Below are 15,542 nucleotides of genomic sequence, written 5' to 3' on the forward strand. Positions count from 1 at the left end.
CTCCAAATATTACAGTAAGTGCTGGAAGTGAATAAAAGCACAATCATTGTCATGGTGGAGTTGTTTTTAAATATTAAGCTTTAGCTAAGTTGCAGACATTGTTCTGGCCTCTGGAGTTAAAGTAGGCAAAATTCTTGTGTTCCTGAAACTTACTAATTGTACAACAGTTCCAGTGCTCTATAAACAAATATACTCCAGGACACTTAAGCGCAGGGGCCTGGTATTAAATCGCTCAGGTCCATTCTGGACCTAGGCTATCCCTTGAGAATCTGAATGAACTGCGCTCTTAATCTGTCAGGTTGGTGAAGTCTCGGGGCCATGGCGACCTCTGGCGGCCACTTTCCGTCTTGTCGTCTGCTCTGCTAGCTAGGTCCTTGCAAGAGTCCTGTTTCCCCCCGCCCCCCCAACACACACACAGACTAGAAAGGCGTAGCTGGCTAGCAGCAGTCGCAGATCCAGGTTTTTTTCCCTCGGGGGAGAGCTTTACTCAAGACTGGAGGTACAGCGCAGGTCATGAAGGACGCCAGTTTCCTTTACTAACAGAATAAAATGGAGGAACCTGCCAAAACAGGAAAGGGCAAACCCCAGCGCCGCCGGTGGAAGATCCAGACAGAGCCTCAGTCCCAATCCACCTACGCGCCTAACCTCCCATTCTGACTTTGGGATTGGATGACCGCAGCAAAACCCAAACCCAATTGGATAAACTGAGGTGCCAGCGGAGCTTTATTAGAGAAACTACCTCTACCGCAGGATCGTCACCGGAAGTAGCTTCAAGGCTGGAGTCCCTACAATGCCCCGCCTTCAATTGCGCCACCAGTGGACGACAGGCTGCCCCCACTTCCGGTCCCCCGCAGCCGTAGCAGCAGTAGCAGCGGCGGCGGCAGCAGCGGCAGCCCCTTTTACTTCTTTTCTATTGGCTGCTGCAGGGACGCGCTGTGATTTCCCATTGGTGGCGTCTCATCTCTGGCGCCGCACCTCCTTCCTACAAGTACAATCTTCTCTTGAGGCAACCGATAGGCTAAGGGCTGGGAGGGCGTTTGCCCTTTGAGCCAATGAGTGCCATAGAGAGTGAGGGCGGCGGCTGCGTGGTGGGGGCAGGGCGGGACTTATGTGGTCATTGGCCAGGGCGGACGCAGGCCAGAGATATGATTGGTTAGGGAGAGGGCACCGTGGTGGGGTTGGTGCTGCACAGCCTCAGCAGCTGCGGGAGACGGAAGTGGTGAGAGCGCTGCCTTGGAGGGTCGGGCGGACGCCGCCTGGGTGAGTCACTGTGCCCTGTGCACTGCTATCCTGGTAACCGAACGACCATGTCTTGCCCGGCACCGCCCAGGCCCCCACCGGCTTTCTCCAGTCCCGCCCTCTGTCATTCGGGGCTCCGCCTCCTAGCCTGTAGGCTCCGCCCCTAGAACCTGGGCACCTGGAATCCCCTGCCAGCCTGGCCCATCCCCCGGGACTAGATCACCTAGGTCCGGAAACCCTAGGCTTCCCAGGCCTGGTCGTCCTCTTTGCCTCCCTCCGTTTCCCAGAGGCTACGTGCCAGTGGGCGGTGAGGCAGCAGCTCTGTCTGACTTGCTGCTTGTGGGCCCCCCCATGAGGGAGGGTGGGCTGGGAAAAGAGGGTACTGAATTCTGGCACGCTGTCAGGGCCGCTGAAGGAGGCTTTTTATCCCCTCCGCTCTTGCAAGGCTTTGCAGCACTCTGTGAGCACAGAAAGCATGAAAGAATGTGTTAGTGAAACCTGGGCCCGGCTCCCTAAGTGAGTCTGGGGCCTCCTCCTGAAATCTCTGTTACTAGGACCCATTGGACAGATTTTGACTCGGAGGCCTGGCTGGCTGGAATTTGTCCCTGTTGTGTGGCCTTCTCCCCATAACCTCCACCCCACTTGGTGTCAAGTATGCTCAGCAGGACCTGTCCAGCCCTGTTATTTTCTTATCACAAGTTGTGGTCCTCTCCCTCTTGTCCTCTGCTCTGGACTCTGCCCCCAGTAACAGGTCAGGTGGGTGCTACTCCCAGACTCAGGGACTGGCAGAGCCGTCCTGTGGATTCATGCCCTGACCAGGGCCAAATATGAGTCCCAGTGGGTACTTTTGTCTCTCTAGGGCTGGCATTTCTTTGAGTCTCATGCAACGAGCAGGATTTAGTTTTTTAACTTTCCTCCTCCGTCTGATAATCAGGACTCTTGAGTTCTGCTGAATAAGCTTGGATGACATTCATTCCTGTTCCAGAGCTTTGTGGCTGACCTCATGCTCTGCAGAATCACTTGTTGCTTTCTCCCTATGTAGCTCCCATTGCCTCTCTCAGGTATGGGGACCTGTGGGGGAGGCTGGGTCCTCTGTGAGGGAGAATAAGAATTGTAGAGAAGTTCCGGGGTAGCTGTCTGGTATGTGTTGATTCTGTGGTGATGTTAATGGTGTTCTTTCCTCTTATGTTCCTTTATCTCTTGTAGTGGCAAGCCGACAGCCAGGATCCTCACCACAGTAGAATGGTGAGTACTCTTTCCTTAGACCATTGTATTTTCTGTAATCCTTGGGTCTATCTCTGTGGCGCTGCCTCACCTCTTCCGGACCTTGAGCTCCAGGCTACTCTGTTCAGCTCCTAAACAGGTTCATCTGCCCTGCAGATAAATTAAGTTCTTTTTTTTTTCTTTTTCCTTTTTTCTTTTAGTACTGGGAATTGAACCCAGGGCCTTGTACATGCTAGGCAAGTGCTCTTCTACTGAGCATAGGGTTTCTTTAGATTGAAAATCATGCACTGTGATCAGAAACCTGTAGAAATGTGTTTCTGTGTATGGTTATGCCATATCTTCCCCGTGTAACCTACACACCACCAGCTCTCTTGGCCTTTCATAACAACTCTCTTGCTTTTCTAGGGTCCCTGGTAAAGTCTCTGAATTTTGTTCAGTTCCTAAACAGGTTCATCTGCCCTGAAGATAAAGTTGGGTATATAAAAAGCCAGGCCTTCTTTCTATTTTTTTTGCCCGGTACCGGGAATTGAACTCACGACCTCACGCTTGCCAGGCAGGTGCTGTGCCGCTGAGTTAAATCCCCAGCCCCAGGCCTTCTTTATCTTAAGATCCTGGAACTTCTAGAGGGTCTCTTGAATATTGTGGGTGCAGCATCTAGAGTGACTCCACTCAGACCATGGACTTTTTTCAGCTTCTAGGTGCTGCTGTCTGTTAAGCAACCATAGGCAACAGCTGATAAAAATCTAGCAGGATAGCATCCTGAAAGTGCCCAAAATTTCACTAGGGGTGGTTAATCACAATCCTCTAAATTTCCCATTAACTATAACTGCCCTTTTCTTACTCTAAGTTCAGGGAACTCCTTGAGAGCTAGGGGAAGAAGAAGCAGTGAGATGAGAAAGTCACAGGTCCTCCCCAGACCAGGCTGCAACCTGCCTGTTTGGCTTCAGTTTTTCAGGTGCCCCCTGTGCTTAGGGACAGGTTAATGAATTCAACTGGTGAGAGGTCTGCTTCCTTCCCCGCTTTCTTCCATAGGGGTGTGTGGATCTATGGATTGTGCAGTATTGGCCCAGTCTCTTATTAGAGAGCCTACCAGTCCTGCTCTTACCAGCTGACAGGTCCCTTTCCTCTTCTGTGATACCCTGAAAAGAGAACAGCTTTCAGAGTCAGCCTCATTTAATTTCAAATCTAGCACCACCACTTTTAAATGCCTTAAGTAAATTGCACGCTTTTTCTCTAAGCCTGGTATCTTAACCTGTAAGACAAGCTAAGGCTTACTTCTTGGAGTGTGAAAGGTTTCAGGGAGGTAATGTTTAAAATTACTTAGCTCATAGTAGATACTGAATAAAATGTTAGGTTTCCTCCTATTCTTCGCCTCCCCACAAACCAGAAGACCTGGTTTCTGAAATTTACCAGGTACAGCAAGTTTGGGGTTCCAGCCAGCTGCTTCTGTGAGTTTTGGCGACACTGAACCTCTTACTGAACTTGGCACTCCTTGGCCTTCTACCCGACTCCCTTCATCCCCTTACTTCTGGGTATCAAGTTTTGTCTTCGTATGGCTTCCATGGCCCATACTCCCAGTTTTTGTCTTTCTCAGACTAAAAAATTATTTGTCCAAGAAGGATTTTCTTTTCCAGAGATCAGAGAATGTGTAAACGAGGGAGAGGTGGAGCTGCGGTATAAATGGGCAGGGCCATAAAATTTTAAAAACGCAAAAGGATTTCCCTTCTGGCACCAGACCAGTGTCCCTTCTCTGGGGACAAAATGAGTTTGGTGAGGTCAACAGACTGGAGGGTGACTGATGGCCAGGTGCGGGTAGCGGTTTGGGCGGGAAAGGAGGAAGCCCTGAGACTGGAAAGGACACGGGATGGAAATACGGGATGCAGTGCTCCAGAGCAGGCCATGGGGGAACTCAGAGGGAGGGTGTGGGGACGGTTGTGGCGTGAGAAGGGAGTGGGGTGGCTCACGTGGAAAGATGGGAAGTGAAAAGCTGTAGGCGGCCTTTGCCTCCCCGTGATTGCAGCCTTAAAAAGCCCCTAGCCTTCTCCGGGCTTACCCCGGCGCGCGGTGGGCAGGGCGGAGCCGGGTCGGTGGGTGGAGCCCCGCCCGGCCTCCGCCTTCCCGCGCCCGGGCTCCCTGCTCGCCTGGCTCTGCTCCGTTCCGCGCTCGTGCCAGAGGGCGGAGCTGGGCCCGCTCCATTGTGGAGAGGAGGGGAGGGGAGAGGCGAGCAGAGCCGAGCGGGCCCCGCCGCCAGCGCGCTCCCTCTTGGCCGCCGCGGCTGCACCTGGCGGGACCCGCAGCCGGGATGCGGCGGGCGCCCGGGGCGGGCGGGCAGCGCAGCGGCTCTGGGGACATGTCCGCTGGCCCTGACCGCCCGCGACCATGAGCCTGACCGCCCGCGTCTCCTGCTCCATGCTTAGCTGCTTCGTAAGTGCCAGCCCTGCCTGCGGGTTCGGGGACCCAATGCACGCAGCACCCGCAGCTCCGCCCAGGGCCAGCCCTTGAGATACCATATTGCATCCTATTCCCCTTCTCAAGGCCCCAGGCCTGGCTCCGAGCGTTTAGGGAGCAGGGGAGGAAGGTTAGTCCTTTCTTTCTTGGACTTGCTGCCGTCTTCGGGTGCTGGGGATTGTCGAAGGCTGGGTGGAAATTCTGTGGCCCATCCTGGCGCCGCAGACACTGCCCTTGACTGCAGCGCCCCAGGCTCCGCCCTGTGGGGGGTACATCCCTTTACATCCCCCTCCCCCGCCCCTCCATCTTGGTCCCACCCGCTGCATCCTTGCCCGGCGGTATGGGATGTGGCCTAAAGATGTGGGATGTTATGGGGCTGGTCGGGGACCATAGCATGATGTCTGCGAACTGTCTCCCATTCTCCAGTCTCCTCCCCTCACACTCCATCCCTCACCTGATATGCCAGTCTTTTCTCCTTGAGTGTCCCCCAGACAGACTCTTTTCTTCATCTCCCTTCCTTCGCAGGCCTCTGTACCTCTGCATCACTCCCAGTCTACCCCTCCTCCCCGCTGGCTAGTGCTCCTTCCCAGCTTCCCCCATCTGTCCTCTCATATGCCCCCCCCCCCCCCCCGGTGAGTGTTTGCCAGGGCTCCTGTCTCTCTCCCCTGACTGTCCTTGGGTCTCCTGCTTCCTCCTGGTCGCGTGGATCCCCTTTCTCCCTTCTGGTGGTTGGGAGAGGAGCGACTTCTGCTTGCTGTGGGTATTCCTCAGGAATTCCCCTCAGATCAGCAGGCAAGGCAGGTTCCTTGGCAGGTTAGAGGGGCTTAACAGGAAGATAAGCTCAGCTCCAAAACAGCGTCCTCCTTTTGAAAGCATCCAAGAAGGCCCTCTAGAGGCACGGGACTGAATCCCCCCAGCCTACTCCTCTTTGTCTCCTTCACCCACCAGCTTGAAGCTGCCGTGGCTGGAGGTGCCTGATTTTCCCTCCTCTCTCTGTAATCAGCTGCCACACCTAGCTCCTTTTTCTCAGGACAGAACTTTCCCATTCCCGATCCTTCCTTACCCTTACATTAGTCATTTCCTTAGTTTTCTGCCTTCTCCATTTGAAATTTTGTTTCTGCAGGAGAGTTCATCTCTGATCAGTGCAGATTCCCATTTCCTCCTTGGCTTATCTTGCTCTTCCCTTAGGCTTACTCGGCTTGAGTACACCCTCCATTTCACCTTTTCCCACTTCCAACCAGGCCAGGTTTCCTTTCCCTCCTCTGGTGGGAAAGAAGCTTTAGAAGTGTGTGTGTGTGTGTGTGTGTGTGTGTGTGTGTGTGTGTATGGGGGGATGATCTGCATTTATTGGGAAAGGGGAACAAATGAGCCTGAGGGTCCAAGTGGAGCTTAGTGACTGGATTATGGCCTTCCTGCAGGGTGAGGAGGGGCCCCCCAGCCTGGAGTATATCCAAGCCAAGGATCTCTTTCCCCCTAAAGAACTAGTGAAGGAGGAGGAAAATCTTCAGGTAAGTAGGAATTGGGCCCAGGTGGGTGGGGTTCATGCTCAGTTAAGAAATGACCTCCTTCCCCCTAAAATCTCCAAGAGGATCTACTACACGTCCACAGCTCTGGCTTCCTTCTCCTTGGTCTCTGGAAGGGGTGGATGAGTCTGCCTGTGTGTAGATTATGAAACCTTTGGCCCCAGGGAAGGAAAGATAGCTTTCCTTTATGGGTGTGGCCTGGTGACCCGACTGTAGGGAGGATTCTCCTTTTCTGCCATAGTCCAGCTTTTCCATAGGTTAAACCCCCAGAGAAGGGGCTACAGAGGAGAATGAGGGGGTGACCCCATTCTGGATGAGGGCTCCTTTGTCCCTTCCAGGTACCCTTCACAGTACTGCAGGGTGAGGGAGTGGAGTTCCTGGGCCGGGCAGCTGATGCCCTCATTGCTATCTCCAACTACCGGCTGCATATCAAGTTCAAGGACTCTGTCATCAACGTGAGTTTCTGTCTTGTTTTCCGACACCTGAGCCTGAATCCCAATGAGCTTCAAGGTGGTATCATTCTAGTGCTTTACCTGATCATGTCTCCAAAAAAAAGTTGCAGTTTCCTTCTCTTTCTCAGTGGCTTTTTGTTTTCTTGCCTCATGCTCCTATGGGTCTACCTTTCTCTTTTTTTTTTTTTTTGAAACAGGGTCTCACTGTGCAGTTCAGGCTGGCCTTGAACTCACTTTGTGGCCCAGGCTGGTCTCAAACTCGCAACGATCCTCCTGCCTCAGCCTCTCGAGTGCTGGGGGTCTATCTTTCTGTCTGGCTCGTTCACCTTTTCCCTCCTTTTATTTTTCTTTAACCACTGCTGGCTCTTTTCAAGGGCACAGAGGCAAGGTTGGAGTCAGGCAAACCTGAGTTCTTTTCTTCCACAGCCGCTTGCCAGCTTTGTGACCCTGGAGAAGTCTTTTCTCTTATAAGGAGAAAACCTCAGCCGTGGTTTTCTCCTTATAATAGAGAGTGATTATTAATTGGGGTCACATGTGTCAAGGACCTAGTACAGTTTACTAGGCACTTAACAGGTCCTCAATAGATGCTGGCTGCCTTCCTTCCATTATAATAAACATCTGGGCTGGGGTCGGAATGAGGAGTGGTGCCAAGAGTGGGGGATTTGAACTTCAGTTTGCACTTCTTCTGAAGGTCCCCCTCCGGATGATTGACAGTGTGGAGAGCCGTGATATGTTCCAGTTGCACATTGCCTGCAAGGACTCTAAAGTGGTGAGGTGAGCATAATGGAGCCCTGCTCAGGTCCGGTAACCCTAGTCTTGTGTAAGAGACCAAAGATTTCCACTGAAGGAGAAGGTAAAAATTCTATTCTGGTTTGGTAGGTCAATTTACTGGCCCAAAGTGTCTTAAACTAAAAAAAAGGGGGAGTAATGCTTAACTCATGGAGTCACTTTGAGGATTAAATGAGAGGATGTGTATAGAAACATATAGGACAGTATCTAGCACAGAGCATGCATGGCATTACTGGTTCATTTATATTTATTCATTTAGCATATGTTTATTAAGTATTCTCTGCCAGAGTGTTTTAGGATACAGCAGAGAGTAAATAGATACAATTTTTCCTCATGGAGCTTATTATCCAGTGGAAATAATAAGTAAATAATAGGTGAATTAAGTGATGGTAAAGGAAAAAACAAGGCAGGGGAAAGCAATATGGAGTGCTAAGGGCATGAAGTTGTACTTTTAAACAAGTGATCAGAGAGAGCTACACAGAAAAGGTGACATTAGAGCCAAGACCTAAGAAAAGTGACCATGTGGGTGTTTGAGGGAAGAGTGTGTCAGGAGGGGGAACAGTGAGTGCAAAGGCTCTGAGTGGGTACCCACTTTGGAAGGATGGCAGGAGGCTAGTGTGCCAGAGAAGCGTAAATGTAAGCGAGGACAGGGGGATACAAGGTCTGAGAGCGGAGGAAGCTGCCACATGTGTGGAATTTACTTTGAGGGAATTAAGAAATTCCTTGAGTAAAGGAGTGACATAATCTGGTTAATGCTTTATAGACTCACTCTAGCTGGTATACTGAGACAAGATGAAAGAGGACAGGGACCCTAGCCGGGGCAGAAGCTGGGAGATCGGTTAGGAAGCTATTGCAGTTGCCCATGTGAGAGGTAGGGCTGGCCTGCCTAGGGTAATAGCAGTCAGTGGAGAGATCAGATTCTGGGTGTATTTTGAATGTGGAGGCGGCATGATTTGCTGACAGACTGTGTATAAAGGAAAGAGGGAACTGGGATGACTCCAGTGAGTATGAGAAGGATGCTTGGTTTAGAACTGGCCATGTGCTCAGGTCTTGCAGTGGATTCAGAATGAAAACCCACATTGCCCTTCCCCTCACGGAGGCTAACATCTCCTTTGGTTGCTGAAGGAAGACTTAACGTGGCAGTATGCCATGGAGAAATGGGTTGTTTAATATAACAGGGACATTAAGAATTAAGAGACTGCTGGGCATGATGGCGCACGCCTGTAATCTCAGCACTTGGATGCTGAGGCAGGAGGATCACCTTGTGTTTGAGGCCACCCTGGGCTACATAGATAAGAGTAATGTGTGTAGGACTTTCTGCCTGCAGCAGAAGGTTTGTGTTAGGGAGTCATAGGAGAGCACACTGGCTGGTAGCTTAGGAACAAGGAGTGCATTCGGGACCATATGGTAGCAGTTAGATTTGATATGAGAAATGGTGGCCCCATTGGGGGCATAAATGTGTCCCAAACACAGAAGTTCTTGGGAACAGAACTGTCATGGGAGACGACTTCCCTAGGGCGATGTGTGGTGTTCCTGTTTCACCCCTTGTGCCACCCCCTCCTCCATTGTCTTACCTTCTGCTTTGCAGCCCGTCTCCTCACAGCCTTCCTCTGGCCATGTTTTTTACCTTTCCCCATGGTGCATCCCTCCCTTGCCTCATCCAGGCCTGTGGCTTCTTGCCCTGCAGGTGCCACTTCTCCACTTTCAAGCAGTGCCAAGAGTGGCTCTCAAGGCTAAGTCGGGCCACAGCAAGACCTGCCAAGCCTGAGGACCTCTTTGCCTTTGCTTACCATGCCTGGTGCCTAGGGCTGACGGAGGAGGACCAGCACACCCACTTGTGTCAGCCAGGTGAGGCCAGGCTGTCTTCCTGGGAAGGCTGCTGCTTTCCCTCCAGTTCTCATTCCCTCCCCCACTCCTGGATGTTGGTATCCAGGTAAGCTGACAGGCTTGGGGGGCTGTGTTGCAGGAGAGCATATACGATGTCGGCAGGAGGCAGAACTCGAGAGGATGGGCTTTGACCTGCAGAACGTCTGGAGAGTCTCACATATCAACAGCAACTACAAGTGAGAGGACAGGAGTGGGGGACCAGACATCAGTCCAAACCAATCCCCTTCCACATATGAATAAAGTGAAATGGGCACTGCTTCTGGGTCTGTGGGGCCTGTTACTCTTCCCTCAATGTCATCCCGGGTCCTCTTATCAGATATCTTAGACCCTGTGTGGCGAACCCCTCTGCTCTCTTCTCAGGTTGTGCCCCAGTTACCCTCAGAAGCTGCTGGTTCCTGTGTGGATCACGGATAAAGAACTCGAGAACGTGGCTTCCTTCCGTTCCTGGAAGCGCATCCCTGTGGTTGTGTACAGGTAAGGCAGTAGGGGATGTGAAGTAGGGAGGCTGTTTTTATGTAATAAGGAGAGGCAAGAGCTAAGATTTTAGGCAGCCTGATTGAATGGGAATTGGTACCCTATGGGGAAGTGACTATGAATTATTTTAGAATGAAAACTGCTTTTTTTTCTCCTAAGGATAAGGCTTTTGGGGAGTTCATTCACTTTCCTTTTTAAATTTTTTTTTTTTTTTGTGTGTGTGTGTGTGTGTGTATATATGTGTGTGGGTACACGTACATGTGCATGTAAAATGTTGCATTAGTACAGAGGTTGGCAAACTGGCCTGGAGATTAGATCTAGCCTACAGCTTGTTTTATGTGTAACTTACGAGCTATGAATAGTTTTTGCACATATAAAGGATTATCTTCTTAAGAGATCATGAAAAATACATGACAAGTCTGGTTGTGACCTACAAAGCCAAGAACTTGCCTAATTCTTTACTGAGAAGTTTACTGACCCCAGCACAAAGACAGCACAGTTAAAACAGTGAGACAAATAGTAACCATGAGGGTTGGATTTGTTTGTGCTCCTGGCTCCAGCCTTGTTCTCCTGCTGTGTGCCTGTATGTGTGCCTGTACCTAGAGCAGGTACTGTGCAGATTTGATGAGTCAGGGTCACCTTGGGACATGGAGCCCATTCGAGAAAATGTGTGTGATAGAGCTTTGTAAACGAAACCGCTCTAGAGATGTTAAGGCTTTTGGTTGCTAGTATGATGACCCAAATGAATTGGTACTCCCCGCTGCCTTGAGAGACCTTGGTCTGGCCCCCTGAGGCCTCCATGGTAGGCTCTAGAGGCTTTGAATGCTAAAGGCATTATGACTTCTTCTGTTTTGTCAGACACCTGCGCAATGGGGCTGCCATTGCCCGCTGCAGCCAGCCTGAAATCAGCTGGTGGGGCTGGCGCAATGCTGATGATGAGTACCTGGTCACATCCATTGCCAAAGCCTGTGCCCTGGACCCTGGGACACGAGCCACTGGGGGCTCCCTCAGCACTGGGAATGACGCCAGTGAAGCGTGTGACACTGACTTCGGTAAGGTGTAGATGGTGCTGGGCCCCAGGCAGCAGGCCCTTTCTTTGGCCTCAGTGGCTCCTAAGGAGTCCCTAGTGACAGGATGGGAAGAAAACGAAATACGCTGGGCACCTGGGTCCCTGCCTTTGGGGAGGCTGTGAGGTCTGAGGGGTCTACTTGCACATTGCTCTCATCTGAGATGGGTATCACAGATCATAATGACACCGCGCAGCTGGCTGACCCCCGATCTTCTCCCTGCTGTGTATTTAGATTCCTCTCTGACTGCGTGCTCTGGGGTGGAGAGTGCGGCAGCACCTCAAAAGCTGTTGATCCTGGATGCGAGATCCTACACGGCAGCTGTGGCTAACCGGGCCAAGGGTGGAGGTTGTGAGTGCGAAGGTATTACTATTACCCCAGTGTCTGTACAACCCTGTGTTCAGTGTGGCTTTGGTGAAGAGCAGGTTGAGGCCAGGTGGGTACTTGAAAGACCCAAACAAAGTTGCTTGGAATCAGGACCTTGCCACTTACAAGCTCTGATTATGTTTCCTCTTTTATGTTTCATTTCCATTTGTACAATGAAGATGATACATACCTTGCAAACTTGGGATGACTAGAGGTTGGATATATAAAATTCTGGCCCAGAGCAGATACTGTTTATTGAGGATTTTCCATATATTGTCATTCTTAGTAGTTGACTACTACTATATATCACCAGAGTATCCAGAAATAAAATGTAATTCAGATTTCAAGAATCTGTTCAGTTCCCATCCTGGAGTGCCTTTTCTTCCAGGGAAGCTTTGTCTTGGATGCCTATTACCAGGACATGTTTTATGCCCCACTCTCCTCTCACACCTACAGAGTACTATCCCAACTGTGAGGTTGTCTTTATGGGAATGGCCAACATCCATGCCATCCGGAACAGTTTCCAGTACCTCCGGGCTGTGTGTAGCCAGATGCCGGATCCCAGCAAGTAGGTGTTCCCTGATGTGATTCCATTGTTCCTGCAGTCTCATCCCTTATCCAGTACTTCTTATTCTTGGAGGATTTGATGGGGAGCTGGATATCTGAAGGTACAGGGAGACCTCAGGGCTTGGATGGAGTTGGTGGCAGTGGACCAGTTCCAAGGACACTTCTGCTTCTCAGCCAACACTTTAGCACAATCACAGGACATTGGATTCTTTTTATGTCATTGTCCTACTCAAAAAATGCAGAGAACTGGAGAGAAAAAGTAGCTAGAATGCATGTGATAATTCCCAGTTTCTCTCTCAAGAAGCTCTTCTCAGAGCTTGTCTTCCCTACCTTCCTGCTAGATAGATATGCCTTAGCACAAAGGCCGTGGCTTGGACCTCTTGGTTTCAGCCCTCACTGGGGACTTTGTTGGGTGCAGCTGACTGAGGATGGTAGAGAGATTGTTGTGGCCCCGGTATCCTTAGTGATGGGCTTGATTTTTGTTCTTGTGTAGTTGGTTGTCGGCACTGGAGAGTACCAAATGGCTGCAGCACTTGTCAGTGATGCTAAAAGCAGCTGTGCTGGTAGCTAATACAGTGGACCGCGAAGGCCGGCCTGTGCTGGTGCACTGCTCTGATGGCTGGGACCGCACGCCGCAGATCGTAGCCCTGGCCAAAATACTACTGGATCCATATTACAGGACACTGGAGGTATTGAGAAGGGCTTGGGTAAGAGAGAACAGGGGTAATGGCAGCGGAGGGATGGTGCTGGGCACTCTAGAACTGCCTTGAGAATCTTTTAGTCCTCTTCCAGGGTCAGGCCTGTTCTTTGAAGTTGCCAGCTCCCTGCTTGGGACAGTACCCTGGGGACTACACTTGCCTTTCCAAAGAGGCCCTGTGTTGGACTGTTAACTTTTTGCAGGGCTTCCAAGTGTTAGTGGAGTCTGACTGGCTGGATTTTGGGCACAAGTTTGGAGATCGCTGTGGCCACCAAGAGAATGCGGAAGACCAAAATGAGCAATGCCCCGTGTTCCTCCAGTGGCTTGATTCTGTTCATCAGTTGCTTAAGCAGTTCCCCTGCCTGTTTGAATTTAATGAAGCATTCCTGGTAAGTCCCAAAGCCTGTGACCAGGGTGGGGGCAATAGTGTTCCGAGGTGCTTAAATGCAAGCTGTCTTGGCCCTCTAGGTAAAACTGGTGCAGCACACATACTCCTGCCTCTATGGCACATTCCTGGCGAACAACCCTTGTGAGCGAGAGAAGCGTAACATCTACAAGCGAACATGCTCTGTGTGGGCACTCCTGCGGGCTGGCAATAAGAACTTTCACAACTTCCTGTACACACCGGGCTCAGACATGGTAAGGCTACAAGCCCTTTTCTGTAGGTAGAAGAGGCTGAGTCAGTGGGGAGAGTAAAAGCCAACGGTTTAGGGAAGGAAAAGGGGAACAGCATCCAAAACACTAGTGTTGGGCCACTTCCCTAGGTCCTGCATCCCGTCTGTCATGTCCGAGCCCTGCACCTCTGGACAGCTGTTTATCTGCCTGCATCATCTCCGTGCACACTTGGAGAGGAAAATATGGATCTTTACCTTTCCCCAGTGGCTCAGAGCCAGGAGTTCTCTGGCCGCTCTCTGGACAGGTGAGAAAAGCCTTCCTTACTCTTTTCTTCTCTTTCAGTGCCTGCTTCCTATCTTGCCTAAATGTTGTTCTTGTTGCATGAGCTATTTAAAAGCAACTTCTTCAGTCAGTGAAGGGAGAAGCTTGGCCTGAGACTCGTGGCTAGGCAGGGTGAACTCTGTGTTTTCAAGGTCCTCTCTAAAGATAAGGCTGGTTACCTTCTTTCCTGGAACTGCTATCACCCCATGGGACAAATCCAAGCAGGGGAGAGGAGAATGAAAAAGAAAGGACTATTTGAGGAAGGTTTGTGGGAATGGTGTTGATTGTTTGTTCACTGATAAAAGGCACGAGGAACTTGCTATCTTTGTAGCAACCTTTGCTACTTCCAGAAGCATCTGACACTTGGGGAAGCAAGTCCCCAGCAGAGGTATGGCCTTTACTCCTTCAGAAAAAGGCTGGAGTTTAAAGCAAGATGTAAAGTGAAAGTTATTTTCTGGCTGGATATTTAAAGAGAAAAGACATGGGGATTGTTTAAATTATAAGAGTAATCCATGTTCCTTATTTAAAAGGGGTGTGTGTGTTTCAATCCAGGCATGGTTGTGGCACACAGCTGTAATCCCAGCTACGAAAAAGGCTGAAGCAGGAATACTGCAATTTAAGGCTAGCTTGGGCAACTTAGCAAGACTTTATCTCAAAAAATAAAAGGGCTGGAGGGGCTGGGGATTTAGCTCAGCGGCAAAGCACCTGCCTGGCAAGCGCAAGGTCGTGAGTTTGGTTCCCGGTACCGGAGAAAAACCAAAAAAAAAAGGGCTGGAGATGGAGCTCAGTGCTCCCTGAGTTCAATTCCTAGTACCACAAACAAAACTGAAAGTCAAACAGTATAAATATAGAAAAATGAAAGTTCTTTCTCCTGATCCTTTTCGCTGTTAACATTTTGATGGGTGCCCTTATGTGTTTCTCTATATAACTGCATTCACACTCATGCTGAGGCCCCCATATGCAGGACGTCTCGGCTTTCCAGGTAAAACTGGTGGAATACGCATATTCCTGCCTCTATAACACATCTGTTTTTAAAGCAAAACAAAAGTTGAGTTTTTTTACATACTGTTTGGCAAATTGTTTTTCCCACTTTGTATGAGGCTATCATCCCATAACAACATATATAATGCTACTTTATTGTTTTTATTATTTATTTATTTTGTTTTGTTTTGCTGAGGATCAGATCCAGAGCCTTGTACATACTAGGCAAGTACTCTACTACTGAGCTACAGCCTCAGTCCTACTTTATTGTTTTTAGTGGTTGCATAGTAGTCCAAAATGAGAGAGAACTGTTAGTTAGGTAACTTCCTTTTAAAAAAAAATCACAGGGAATACTTTAGTGGACTATCTATTTATCTGTCTTAAAAATCATGGTAAGCTTGGTGTGGTGGCACACACCTGTAATCCTAGCACTCTGGAACACTAAAGTAGGAGGATTTTAAGTTTATGCCTAGCTGGGCAGCTTAGCAATTTAGTGAGAACCTGTCTCAAATTAAAAATGAAAAAAGGGCTGGGATGTAGCCTAAGGCAAAGGCCTTAGCCTTTGTCCCCAATAACAAAAAAAAAACCCATGGTAAAATACACATAATGTTTACCACTTAAGCTAGGTGTGGTGGCACATGCCTATAATCACAGCACTTGGAAGGCTGAGGCAGGAGGATTGTTGCAAGTTCAAGATGAGCCTGGGCTATGAAGTAAGCTCAGGGCCAACCTGAACTGCATAGCGAGACCTTGTCTCAAAAGAAAGAGAGAGAGAGAGAGAGAGAGAAGGAAAGAAGGAAAGAAGGAAAGCAGGGAGGGAGGGAGGGAAGGAAGAAGGGAGGAAGAGGAAGAGGAAAGAAAGGAAAAAAAGAAAGAAAGAAAGATATATATA

The 15,542-nt window shown here is 49.9% G+C and overlaps 1 protein-coding gene across 4 annotated transcripts in view; it reads left to right on the top strand.

The window, feature by feature from the left end:
• The first annotated feature begins 1,149 nt into the window (after window positions 1-1,149).
• Window positions 1,150-15,542, top strand: part of Mtmr4 (myotubularin related protein 4) — a 25,563-nt gene continuing 11,170 nt past the window's right edge. Inside the window, exons 1-16 of one of the 4 annotated variants that reach the window (XM_013519397.1) lie at window positions 1,479-1,546; window positions 2,174-2,300; window positions 2,446-2,484; window positions 6,330-6,419; window positions 6,773-6,889; window positions 7,578-7,660; window positions 9,363-9,523; window positions 9,642-9,738; window positions 9,923-10,036; window positions 10,895-11,088; window positions 11,338-11,466; window positions 11,926-12,037; window positions 12,530-12,725; window positions 12,937-13,122; window positions 13,202-13,372; window positions 13,498-13,652. In XM_013519397.1, the coding sequence (XP_013374851.1) occupies window positions 2,482-2,484; window positions 6,330-6,419; window positions 6,773-6,889; window positions 7,578-7,660; window positions 9,363-9,523; window positions 9,642-9,738; window positions 9,923-10,036; window positions 10,895-11,088; window positions 11,338-11,466; window positions 11,926-12,037; window positions 12,530-12,725; window positions 12,937-13,122; window positions 13,202-13,372; window positions 13,498-13,652 (1,808 nt within the window). In that variant the 5' untranslated portion in view covers window positions 1,479-1,546; window positions 2,174-2,300; window positions 2,446-2,481. Of the gene's footprint in view, window positions 1,261-1,402; window positions 1,547-2,173; window positions 2,301-2,445; window positions 2,485-4,750; window positions 4,888-6,329; window positions 6,420-6,772; window positions 6,890-7,577; window positions 7,661-9,362; window positions 9,524-9,641; window positions 9,739-9,922; window positions 10,037-10,894; window positions 11,089-11,337; window positions 11,467-11,925; window positions 12,038-12,529; window positions 12,726-12,936; window positions 13,123-13,201; window positions 13,373-13,497; window positions 13,653-15,542 lie in introns of those variants that run through there. The other 3 variants (XM_005394016.2, XM_013519398.1, XM_005394015.2) reach the window with 3 other exon arrangements.

Source organism: Chinchilla lanigera, unplaced genomic scaffold (assembly GCF_000276665.1).
Source record: "Chinchilla lanigera isolate Chin_1 unplaced genomic scaffold, ChiLan1.0 scaffold00050, whole genome shotgun sequence".
NCBI classification, from domain to species: Eukaryota; Metazoa; Chordata; class Mammalia; order Rodentia; family Chinchillidae; genus Chinchilla; species Chinchilla lanigera.